The 13,310-nt window shown below is 31.8% G+C and overlaps 2 protein-coding genes across 2 annotated transcripts; one reads left to right on the plus strand and one right to left on the minus strand.

The window, feature by feature from the left end:
- Window positions 1–248: 248 nt before the first annotated feature.
- On the plus strand, window positions 249–9,733 carry LOC140451714 (cytosolic carboxypeptidase 6-like). Its single transcript, XM_072545557.1, has 9 exons — window positions 249–524; window positions 722–969; window positions 1,026–1,120; window positions 3,593–3,818; window positions 5,234–5,363; window positions 7,262–7,488; window positions 7,549–7,640; window positions 8,239–8,462; window positions 9,258–9,733. The coding sequence occupies exons 1-9, from the start codon at window positions 506–508 to the stop codon at window positions 9,731–9,733; spliced, it is 1,737 nt and encodes a 578-aa protein (XP_072401658.1). The 5' UTR covers window positions 249–505.
- Window positions 9,734–9,918: 185 nt separating this feature from the next.
- On the minus strand, window positions 9,919–13,228 carry wal (electron transfer flavoprotein subunit alpha wal). The gene is made up of 6 exons (XM_072545935.1): window positions 13,057–13,228; window positions 12,496–12,636; window positions 11,627–11,891; window positions 11,214–11,429; window positions 10,644–10,795; window positions 9,919–10,157 (listed from the first exon to the last, which is right to left on the minus strand). Exons 1-6 carry the CDS (start codon window positions 13,090–13,092, stop codon window positions 9,981–9,983), a joined length of 987 nt encoding a protein of 328 aa, XP_072402036.1. The 5' UTR covers window positions 13,093–13,228; the 3' UTR covers window positions 9,919–9,980.
- Between the last annotated feature and the right edge of the window lie 82 nt (window positions 13,229–13,310).

Below are 13,310 nucleotides of genomic sequence, written 5' to 3' on the forward strand. Positions count from 1 at the left end.
TATTTTATGTGATCCAGCGAAAATGAAAGAGATCTTGTAGTTCAAGATTTATAGGATGAAATTGACAATTTTGTACCCTATACTTCCCCTGAAATAAACGCATTAAATGTTATCACTACCTAATCTCCAATAACGTCATCTATCTATTTCCAAATTTACTAATTACCATACAAATACACCGGGTCAGATACCCTAGGAACGGTCCTGATTACATGTACTTTTGTTGGCTTGTTTCGTGAATTGAAGTTCATTCATTAAAGCTCAAATATTCCTGTTACCAGGTCAGTATTATGTGAAACTTTGACCTATTTATTTAAAAGGTACCTTCTAAGACAAGCCACGGAGTTTTAGTATCGATCAAACAATGCACGTTTGAAAAATGTCAACAAAAGGTGTACTCCTAGATAGTTTGTCACGTTCGACTGCTATACAAATTACTTGTATAAAATAATTTTATATTTACAATTGTTCCAATCGAAGTGCATTGTGATTTATTTTTTAAAAGATGGGTGATTTTGGAGAAGGTAAGATAACAATAAAAAATGTTATAAGATAATGGTTAAATTATTTTTTATACGTAGGGTAACAGCTAAAAGTCATTGGCTTTTTTGTTACTATTAAACGTATTTTAAATTTTTCGGAATAGAAGTTGATTACCGAAATTGAGATACTCCAGTAATATCTATTACTAGGTGATAAACCAAGCCTTTTATTTTTCCAGATTCAGATGATAGCGACGGAGAGGGTGGAATGGGAAATGTAAGCAGAATAATAATGCGGCCCCCCGGTCATTCCGGAAAAGCAAAAAAAGGACATTTGTGTTTTGATGCATCCTTTGAAACAGGAAATTTAGGTCGAGTTGATCTCATCAATGAATATGAGTATGACTTGTTTATACGACCTGATACATGTAGCCCAAAATTGAGGTTTTGGTTCAATTTTACTGTAGATAACGTGAAACAAGATCAGGCAAGAAAAAATTGATGATGTATCTCACATGACAAATAATAACTTTATATTTTCAGAGAGTTTTATTTAATATTGTTAATATTAGTAAAGAAAGAAATTTATTTATGGAAAATATGACACCTTTAGTTAAATCTGCTACCCGACCTCAATGGTAAGTCTGAAGCTTATTAAATATAACCTTTAAATAAAACTTACTTTAAAATGAGAATAGTGAAGTTATTTTTGTTAATTTGTTGCTTAATTACTGCAAAAATAGATTCAAAAGTCGATTTTTTGAAAATTATTCATCTTTTCTAAACAGCAAAAAAAAGCTTTAATTTCGCGTGATAATAGGTACAATATGACATGTATTCAGCTATAAAAATTTCAAAAAGGTTCATTTAACAGTTATTGCAAAATTAAAATTATTTATGCAAGAAAGCTACAACGTAACTATTAGGCCTATATGAATTCTGAAAACACCAAATTGAAGAGAAAAGCTTATATTATCACATTAAATTGTTTAACGATTAAAAAGTTTATGTTAAATATTCTAAACTAGGTTTAAAAAATTACTGTAATTTCAGCTCATAAACATTTAAATAAACTCGGGCACATCAACGTATAGGAAGTTATTGTTTCTCGATTTTACTATGTCAGAAACTGAATTCATAAATTCTAATTTATAAAAGTCGCAATATTTCCGGTTCTAAAATTTGTGTTTTTTTTTAATTTGGTGTACCTCGTTGCATAGATTATAAAAATTAGATTAATTTATTTCTGAATTGTTTATTTAACCGAGTAATTTGTTTAAACAATTTAAAATAAATATTTATTTTGCAAAATTTTATTTTTCTCTTATTATTATTAGTAGAGACGGTATTTTTTATTTGAAAATCAAATCTAGGTATACATGTTAATTTTTCATGAATTATGTTTGTTATTTTTGCAATTACTTTTCTTGACTGAAAAGCATTACAAATATATTTTAAACAAATTAATCGTTATAAACTTTGTATAATTATAAATAAAAATAGTAAAAGTAAGTAAATTATAATATGGTAATTATATAATACAGATTAATTCCATAATCAAGCGTGTTTTTTTGGTATAGAAATGTAAGTTGGTAACGCTTTTTTAACTGTTGGCCATTTTGACAGCTGTCAAGTGATTTATGTTTAGTTTGGTTTGGCATTTCAGCATGAATAGACTTAAACGTTTACTAATGGTACAAATTTGTTTTAAAAATTGTGGTTGTGTTCGAAATACTTATCGCGCACTACGTCCATTTTATGGTCAACATAATAGTCCATCCGAGCAACTAATTCGATTAACCATGGAACGTTTTTTCACCACGTTTACTCTAAATGATAATAAGCATCCACAGACCCGTCGTACAGTGTGTACAGAAGTTGTTGCTGCTGTAGAGCGTAGCATACAGGAAGACCCGAATCAGTCTATCTGCCATCGTGTACAGCGGTTGGATACATGTCCATCGACTTTATGGAATATTTTGCGGAGAGATCTGGCTTTGCGTGCTTACAAAATACAACTCGTGGAAGAATTGAAGGTACATTCGGTGAGTGGGTCCAAAACGCGTTGATTCCAATTTTCATAAGCGATTTTTTTTTTAACAATAAAGCTCACTTTTGGTTGGCTACGTCAATAAACAAAACTGCCCTATTTGGAGCTACGATGATCCTCAAAAGAATGTTGAGAAACCATTAGATTTAGAAAAACTGACTGTTTGACCGTACTTCTTCAAAAACGATACTGGACAGAACGTTACAGTCAATGGTGACCGCTATAGATCCAGGATTACTGCCTTTTTCATTCCTCAATTGAATAACCATGAGCCACAGAACCACAGCTCGTGCCACAATTGATTTATAGAAGGAAACGTTTGGTAATCGCATAGGTCCACGTTTCGGACCGTGAATTGGCCTCCAAGATCGTGCGATTTGACACTGCTAGGAATATTGGAACAATTGATCGAAAATTGGACCTTCAGATTAGACTACGTCAGAGCCAGTCATGATGGTCATATACCAACAATCATATTTAAATTATAATGCCAAAAAATTATCTTTCAAATAAAGTCAATTTCATGTCAATTGATAAAAATCATCTTTGTTTTATTCCATTTCAAAGTTTTATACCTTTAAAGGCAACCCTTTACATAGTTTATTACAACTAATTTGTGTAAAATATATTTGTAACATTTTTGAGAAAAAATTTGATTTAAAAAACATGTCTTTGATGCGGTACAGTGGAAGACCCTGTATATTTGTAACTAATTTTAAAATGCGAAGCTTACAATTACCTCCTATTTTGGTAAATAACTTGTTTGGTATCTCCTGTAATAACAAATATAATAGACTTTGTCACAAAAGTTTAACACCCTGTAGAATTCAGTGGCAGATGCACGGGAAGAGAAAATGGGGAATCCCTTCCCTCAAGAAGGTCCAAAATTAAAGAAAACCTATTATTTATATCTTTTAGGTAGTTTGTGTTTATCTTTTTTATGTTTTTTTTTTGGTTAATGTTTTATTGCAAGTCATCAATGTTCAGAAATATCTAGATCCGCCACTGGTAGAATTGTGCCACCCTCTGTAGATATATAACTAAAGTAACTATATTTTAGGCAACGTATACCCAAGCAGTACGTATTTTATCACAAATCTGCTCTTCATCATGGACACTACGTACTCAGCTTTTCATTTGGTTTTGATAAAGAGGATGACGTCTTCCAATTCTGTTTAGCTCCACCTTATAGTTATACGAAACTTCAAACTTTTTTAAATATATTAGAGAAGAAAGCAGCTTATCTTACAGAGAATTTTAAAAGAGAACTTCTGGAAAATACTGTGGTAAAATAATGAATTTTTTTTATATAATTTCAAAATGAGCGTAGTATACACATAGTTTAAAATTTTTATTTTATTTAAATACCTATTTAATTGATCTGGTTTTGTCAAGGTGTAAACATTTGAAAAATTCATTCTTCTAAAATTTGTGCAAACGTGATTTATAATGAATCGTAATTTAATTTCTGAGTTGGACCGTGCAAGAATTATCGCTTTAGTTAAAGAAGGCCATTCACAGTGCTTCGTGGTGGAACGACTGGGTGTTTCTCAGAGTGATGTCTTACGGATATGGAATAGGTCTCTGGAGACAAATGGAAAGGTTTGGGTTTGGAAAGAGTTAATAAGAGCTGCACAACTATGACAGCGTCCCATATTTCCTTTCGCTGTAGTGTTATATTTTCGGCAATTATTATGGCAGGGACTCTAACAGGACAAAGGTACATCGCACAGATTTTAGAACTTCATGTGAGATTATGACTAGGAGTTGTGGGTGAAAATTTTGTATTTATGGATGATAACACCCGCCCACATAAGACTCGAGCGGTTAATGACTATCTTGAGAAAGAAGGTATTTGCCGTTTGGAGTGGCCTGCGATGTTTCCAGACATGAACCCCATGCATTGAACATCCATGAGATCTGCTCTCCAGAGCTGTTCATGTCCGAAGGAATCCTCCTAGAACTTATCATGAACTTACAATTTCCTCTATAGAAGAATTGGAGAATCTGCTACAGGAAATGATATTAAAACTGTTAAATACATTTTAATTAGAAATAAATTTTTTATTTTTTATTTATTAGAAAAAACAATTTCCCTTTGAAAACAAAAAATATATGTCAACTTTATGATACTTTTTTTATAAATTACCTTTAACAGCAGTTTCTGAAAATAGCTAATAATGGAGAAAATTTTGAGTGATCAATATCTTTTAAAACTATGTGTAATAAAGTAAAAATTTAGAACATAACTGTTTATGGACTTTTTTAGCCAGATTTTTTTCATTTCCATAATTATAATTTCCTCTAAACTTTTTTATTTCTTCTCAGATTTCTTAGTTTTATCGGATCACTTAACGACACTTCTTTTTTGTCCTTTCATATGAAATATAGTATTTTATTTAATTTTTCTAGTTTCTTTTGTTGTGATGTTTTTATGGGTGGCAATGCTCTCTTTTACCGTCTACCGATAAGGCAAAAAAACCGGTTCAACACCTAGGAAGTTTACTTGCACCGTTTCTAAAATTTGAATTGCTTTTATAATTTCCGAAGCACTTACCCAATTTTATTTATATGTGGTTGGATTGATCGTTTAAAGCAGAATACCTTTGATGAACACAATAAATATTACACCTATTGGTACTTTTACTACTCTGGACCAAATCATTCTAATTTATAAATTTTATAAAATATTTTATCACAGCAAAAAAGACGCGTGGATTTGGTAACCATCGGTTCATTAGATAAAAATAATCCGAAGTCCAAAAGAAGAGTTATTGCAATAATGGCTAGAGTACATCCAGGAGAATCGCCATCAAGTTTTGTGTGCCAGGGTAAGTACCTACAAATTTGTTACTAGCTATCTGAAAATTCTACTGACACATATTTTACACTTCTGGGCAATACGAATTATTTTTGAAGTGACTACTTATTATCGCTCGGCATGCCTGTCCGAATCAATCTCACCCGTCACGAGACGCGTGCAGTTGTATATGTACGCATCTGACATGGTATCAACTAATAGCTTACTGTAATTCATTGTCAGTTCCTTCTCTATGTGTGTGTTTTCTTTGTTTCTGGTGTTTTGTTGTCCAGTTTTAGGTTTTCCAACTCTTCAGGACGTTGATTGTTTTTGTGTTGGCTGTTGTTTTCTTTCTGACTTCGTGGTTCCACTGGTGGTTTGTTTTTGGACTTGTCGTCGGAGAAGCTCACTGGACAATCAGAGGCGAAAGGGGCATTGGTTAAACGGTTCTTTTCAGAATTTATTGTTCTAAAAAATAAATTAGTGCATATGTGAATATGTATGTTTACGAATTGATAGATTAATAAACGTGTTGAAGCGCGATCGCGTGAGAGCAGCTGTGGCTGTATCCTCTGCAATAAACAGGTATCATTGTGCAATGGGATCGGGAAACCACAGAAAACCGATCCCCCCTGTCTAGGCAATCTCGAAATGAGCATTTAAAAGTTATTGCGACGACGATAATAGAGGCGAATTGCCTCCTGTATGTCAATGTATTCATCAGGGAGTTCGTTGCTGGCAAGAGCCAGTAAAATTGCTGGAAGGAAAGGGATTTTGGGTTTAGGTTTTCTTCTGAATACATTGCCGATGGATGAGCAGGTAGTTTTTAAAATGTTTTGGGCTCTGAAGTTTTGGCCACGGATGGTGCTGATTGTGTAACTCCTGCTCAGAGAGGAAAGCCTCTCATCAATGGGCTGGATGTTTGACAGGTAATGTATAAGGGCGGAGGGGTAATCGTGTCGCTTGTTATTCACTCTACGTAGGATTCTCCTCCTCAATGCCAACAGTTTTTGTGTGAGATGGCTACGCACCGTGATATAGATATTGGATCTATATTCGATGCCCGGCCTAATAAATGTTTTATATGTATGTATGAGTGATCGTGAGTGTGTTCTTCCGAATTTACCACAAAGAGCATTGAGTAGTCCGAGTCTGCTCCTAGCCTTGTTACAGGCTATGTCCAGATCGGCCTTCCAGTTCAGTGTTTGTGTAAGCACTACTCCGAGGAATTCGATCCGGTCACGGAGCTGTAGTCGGTCTCCCCAGAGTCTAAGGTTGTGTCTTTCGGATATTATGGGTGTAATGAATCTGCTGCGATATGGATGTCTGAAGAGAATCATTTGACTTTTATTTGGGTTGGATGTTACTCTCCATCTCCGTCACTACCTGTCGACCAGGTTAAGATGATTTTGAGATTTTGAGCAAACCCAAGTACTGAATCTACGTCTCGTGATGTTGTTACGAGGGCTGTATCATCTGCGTAGAGCAAAGTGGTTGTGTTAGTGTATTGAGGGTTGAGAAAGTCGGTGGGTTCGTTGGGTTACTCGAAAGTGCTTTGTATTTATATGAAAATACAAGATAATAATGAAAATGTAAATGATGATAATTGGACCAAATGGGAAACTTTTTATTTTTAATTTTATGAATAAAATTTATTCTTTATAAAAAGTTCTGAATTATCTAAAGCTTATAATACAAACAGCAGATATTATTTTTTAGTCATATAAAAATTTACACACATGATTCAATATTACTGTAGAGAAAAAAGTAACACAACGCCAGTATAATAGAAGCTTCGTTTTAACAAGAATTTGCAATATTTGTATCTTAAAACTGACGTGTGGTTCCAAGTGGTGCATGATCTGAGGATTTGAGTTTTCATTAATCTATTAATTAAATATATCTAACACTAAGTATATAATTTTATAGGTTTATTGGAGCTCTTAATAAGTTCAAATTCTGTAGCAACCACTCTAAGGGAACACGTAATATTTAAAGTTATTCCTATGATAAACCCTGATGGGGTGTTTTTGGGCAATTACAGAAGTACAGTAATAGGAGCAGACCTCAACCGATGTTGGAACATTTCTAATCAGTGGTGCCATCCCACCATAAGAGCTGTGATTGATATGTTAGTGAGAATAGACAAAAATAAGGTAACGATATCAGTAAAAGAGATTTAAACATTATTGTAACAGTATATAAGGGTTTTTCAGGAATTCCAGTTAGATTTTGTTATAGATATACACGCTCATTCAAGTCTTAAGGGATGTTTCGTTTATGGAAATAGCTATGAAGATGTTTACAGGTTTGTTTGTAAATATATTTAAATTTTGTAATTATTTAAGTATCACATCTTGATCTTGGCACAAAATCGAATGCCTTCTAAAAATCTGTGAATGCTAAATAGACTCTTCCTTCGACATGTACCGTTTTTCCTATGTTGCGTGCTTCTACCTTTGCGAAAACTACTTTCTGAGTCCAACGGCGATCTTTCTGCAAAATATTTCAGTTTCTTACCTAGAATTTGCTCATATATTTAGCTCCTATACGCGGTAGAGTGATTCTACAAAAAGTGTGCTAATCATAACTTAATAACAACCAATAATTATGCAGTTGGAGACTCTAAATATATGAGAAACGAAAGTAAAATTATTAGAAGTGTGTATCTTGCTTTTTTTCTTATGATGTATACTTTAATGATTTGTAAAACCTTGAAAATTCGAAAGCATTCTCTAGATTATATTTTACTTCAAATTTGATCTTCAGTCTTCAGCCATCAAAAACAACACTCACTTACCCACAGGTGAGGTCCAAATCCGGAAAATAATTGATTGAATATAAGACTTTTTTGTACATAATTTGTAAATTTGATGAAATAGTTTTTTTAATACACTTTATTGTAGGTATGAACGTCACATACTGTTTCCAAAACTCCTAGCCAATACCCTAGATGACTATGTACCTGAAAATACAATGTTCAACTCAGATGTAAATAAAGTGGGCACTGCAAGGCGATATCTTTGTTCTGTTTTAAACGACAAAGTAAATTGCTATACTTTTGAAGTTTCTATTTATGGTTATAAACTTAAAGGATCCGAAGTTGTAATTCCATACACAGAAGATACTTGTATCCTTAAATGTATCTATGTTCCTTAAAATAATGTGCAATGATACTTACATCTTAATTGCTTTAATAATGTCTTTACTGGGGGTCTTATATTTGTTAAAGTTTCCTCCATTTTCCTGAAATTGGAACTATTATTGCTGATCCTATTTCTTATAATCGGTCGTATTTATTTAAATGTGGTCAAAAGCTTTTATTCACTTATGGGGATTACATTTACCAAATTATTATATTTGTGTATCCATCTGACTAACTTGTCTCAGTATAAAATGTATGTTCTCTACCAGTTCACCTCTAATTTCCTTTATTATTATCATTGACTTTATAAATTGTCAATTTCTATCTGCAGCAATACCCAATATTTTTAGTTTTACTTATAAACATTGTGATGTGAGTGTTCTGTAGTGATCATCATCATTTGGTTTTACAAAAATATGTATGTACAAGTGAGGTCCTAGCATCAAGAATTTTTCTCCAGTCTCCAAGTATGTAGTCCAATGTTTGCCCAATGGATCTATCAAGGAGTGTTTTTCTATCAGTTTGCTCCATCCTCATTGCATGTCCTGGCTGTTCCATGATGGGGATCTTCAGATTGATTATAATACTTCCTATCACTTCGAGTATTTAATACATTACTTAAAAATTTAATAAACTTGTTACTTCACATGAAGGCATTTTATCATCACCACGTTTCTGGATTCCTCTCCGTTTCACTTATTATTTTTAAGATTGACTACATTATGATACATTTATAAATAAAAGGAAAATTATAGATTATTATTCTTTATGCAAGAATAGATATGAGATGTGGTCGAAATCTAGTGAAAACATTCCTAGAATACTACCATAACACCGGGGCTATTCCAGTTATGATGGGTTCAGAGATAGTTCAAAAAAAGCGTAAACCTAGACTTAAAGACATACGAAGAAGAAACAAAAATAGACTTCAACGCCCACTAACAAGTCGAACGCTGGCTGCTCTACATTTCAAGAATTTAAATATTTGTGATTATGACACCTCTTTCGATGAATTAACTTTAAGTCATAGAAACGTCAGTCCACAGAGAACATTTGAAAGATTTGCAGAACATATTAATCTGAAAGAAGAAACTTTAAAAGAAGGAAGAACATATACAACTCCACTTTCTGCAACTACATATGTGGTTCTACCAGAACCATCTTTGTCTATTATAGATTTTAATCTCATTATTCGTGATGACATTAAAGCATACAATCAAAGTAAAATGAAAAAATATAAGCCTAATGTAACTTAATAGATTTTTACCAAAAAGTTAAACATATATTATTTATTCAATCAGCTTTTCAGTCCACTACAATTGAATATTAATTAGGGTAGTGTTTAACAGTGGACACAACAACCAATGATCACTATCTTGGTCCTTATAATTATTCCAAATTAATAATATTTGGGTTATGGCTGTAATGACTACTCAACAAATTAGAATAAAATATATTTTACCTAATTCTTCACATTTTACAAAAAATATTTACAAAACTTTATTATAATTTCTGAGTTAGTTCAGGAACAACTTTAAACAAGTCAGCAACCAGTCCATAATCAGCAACTTGGAAAATTGGAGCTTCAGGGTCTTTGTTGATAGCAACTATAGTCTTGCTGTCTTTCATACCAGCCAAATGTTGGATGGCTCCAGAAATACCAACAGCAATGTATAGATCCTAAAAAGGAGAATGTAGAAGTATAATCTTGGTATTAATCATTGAATCAATGTAAAAATTATGAGGTAGAGAGAAAGTAGATGAAGATTTATGTGTTAAAGTTCAGAAGTCTGAAAATATAAAATTATATAATAAAAAATGATTAGAATTAATGAAATTTTCTGTGATCTAGACAATTAACAAGTTTTTTGTTATTCTGTTGGCTGTATATATTCCATAATTAAATGGCAATTATGGATTCAGATCATTTGTTAATGATAAAGAGTACTTTTATGATATAAAAGGTTACTGTGAGGTCAATCAAAATATATTTTATCTTGATGAAACTTAATTCCTTATATATATAAGTTTGAAAAATATGGTTAACTAGATGAAACTAATGAAAGATACATTGTTTTTGTAGTAGATGTGATAAGAAGTTTAGATCAGTGTTTAATTAAATTATTTTCTTAATATTTAAACATAATATTATCTCAGATTACTTACAGGTGCCACAATTTTTCCTGTTTGACCAACTTGCATATCATTTGGTACATATCCAGCATCTACAGCTGCACGAGAAGCACCAACTGCAGCATTTAATTTATCAGCTAGATCATATAGAAGTTTGAAATTGTCTCCTGACTTCAAACCCCGACCTAAAAATCAAAAATACAAAACTTAAGCATAGTAATAACACAATACAATAATCAAATAAGGAAAAACATACACAACACATGACAAAGATGTAAATAAAAGGGAAAATTTTTGTTCATTATAAAAAAATTCCATATTCATTCAAGGTAAAAAACTAATAAAACAGGATATAATATAAAGAATGCAGTCATTTAAAAACTAGATGAAGTTTAACAATAAAATCACTACTATGATCATTGTTTTCCAGTAGAATAAAGTATGTTATGTTGATTATTGCCTACAAATGTTTAATTACATTGAGTTGATTCTCAAGGGTCCATTAATTATTTATCATTGGCCAAAACTGACAATTGGTTTAAACCAAGTTTAGTTGAATTTATATTCATTTATCAATATCAAGTAAACAAAAAGTCCACTTACCTCCACTAACAACTACTTTGGCACTTGTTAATTCAGGCCTGTCAGATTTGCTCAATTCCTGGCTAATGAAAGTAGTAAGATCATTGGCACAGCCATCTGCTGAAATATTTTCAGTAGCTGCAGAACCACCATCCAATGGGGCAGCTTCAAAGTTGGTTCCTCTAATTGTTAATATTTTAATGGGGTCTGTGACTTGCAAAGTCTGAATTGCATTACCTATAAAAAAATTATATGAAAATATTAAAATAATAATCTCTCGTCATCCCCTCTAGTTCAAACTTGTGTTTAATGTTTCATTCCTTCTTTTTATTATTATTTCTATTTTTATTTTTTATTTCTAGTTTTAGTGTTTTTTTCTTCGTGAATTAATTGGAGTCTATAGAAAGACATTAGAAACAAAACTATATACTCACCAGCATAGACAGTCCTAACGAAGGTATCAGGGGACTTTATAGCAATAATATCTGATACAGGAGAGACATCAAGCTTTGCAGCTACTCTGGGCAAAAGAGCCTTTCCAAATGCTGAGGCACCAGCAATAATATGTGTAAATTTAAACTGTTTTTGTGCATTTAATATTAATGGAGTTAAATTTTCAGCAGTGAAACCTTTAAATGCTTCATTTTCAGCTACAAGAACCTTGGATACACCACCTGCTTTTGAAAGAGCAGATGAAGCCTAAAATATATAATGATTTTAGAAAAAAGAAAAAAACTAAAATAATTGTTCAAACTTTCAACCTAATCATTGTTAATAATAAGATTTGTATTCACTACAGTATATGATGATGTAACTACAGTAAAATGAAGTTGAAATAATATCCAAAAGACAATAAAGTCATAACATTGTTAAAAACAGACAATCACAATGAGAAATAAAATAATACATGTGATGATGGAATTAAAGAAGAATACTCAATGAAGAAAAAAAAAAGTATATGCAGTGAAGTTAGTATTGTAGCTCATAACTTTTTACCTTACAATAAAAATTAAACTTTAGATGTCTTTAATTTTATTAAAATAAGATTACAGACTTAAAAAATACTGTATATTTTTTTCATATAATTTATTAATCATCACAACTAATTATATACTACACTATTTGTAAGATTTTCTTTAACTGCTTGGAATTTTACGAAATCTGTGTATACATTTTTAATATTATGTTGTTAAACATTATTTTGTAGACTTTGCTCTCTTGATATCTCTAGATATTTCTTAGTTACTTGATTCTTTTTCAACTAATTTTATTTACCTCAGGAAAACATAAATTGGGTACTTACTGGTCCACATTTTGTCCCTGCTACTAGAACTGATACTTCTCCACCTAACTTTTTTGCAGCAGTTATGGCATTTTGGGTGATAGGAGATAAGGTTTCATTATTGTGTTCTGCTATTACCAAGGTGCTTTGGAATCTTCTTAGCTGTAAATAAAAATAACTAAGTAACTGTTACATTAGTTCACAATCAAAACATTAACTACTTTTAGTGCCATATCAGTTTATCAAATATTGGCTATAATAATTTTGTCTGCTACAGCTGGAAGGGATGTCTCATCATACCATCCTACAAGATTTCGGAGCCAGAAAATCTTCTTCGGCCTAGGCCAGATCTTCCAGCTAACTTGTCCTATATTTACTGTATAATATTATACTTCTTGGAATGTCTCATCACATGCCTGAAATATTCCAGCTCTCGAATCTTTATTTCAGTTAATCCTGTGTCCTTTTTCAATAAGTGTAAAACATTAATTATCTTTACAATTTTTATTCCTGAAGGATTACAGTGAAAATATCTCAAATTAAATACAGAAAAACAACTGGATGAATCTAGTTAAGACATACCTGAGTTCCTAGAGTTCTAGTATAATTTGAAAACATCTTGGTAAATCTTTTCGATACTACCGACTTCCTATACTTATAAATCTGATATTTCAATGAATTGGTAAAGTAGAAAAGTAGAAAGAAAATTATAGAAGTACAAAGTTCATCTTAAGCCAAATCCAATAACATTAAACAAAATGGTGTTTTGTGAATTTTGACGTGACACGTGACTGCAAAAATTGTCAATATGTCATGTCTGTAACTTTTATTGTATT

The sequence above is a fragment of the Diabrotica undecimpunctata genome, chromosome 10 (assembly GCF_040954645.1).
Source record: "Diabrotica undecimpunctata isolate CICGRU chromosome 10, icDiaUnde3, whole genome shotgun sequence".
Lineage (NCBI taxonomy): Eukaryota > Metazoa > Arthropoda > Insecta > Coleoptera > Chrysomelidae > Diabrotica > Diabrotica undecimpunctata.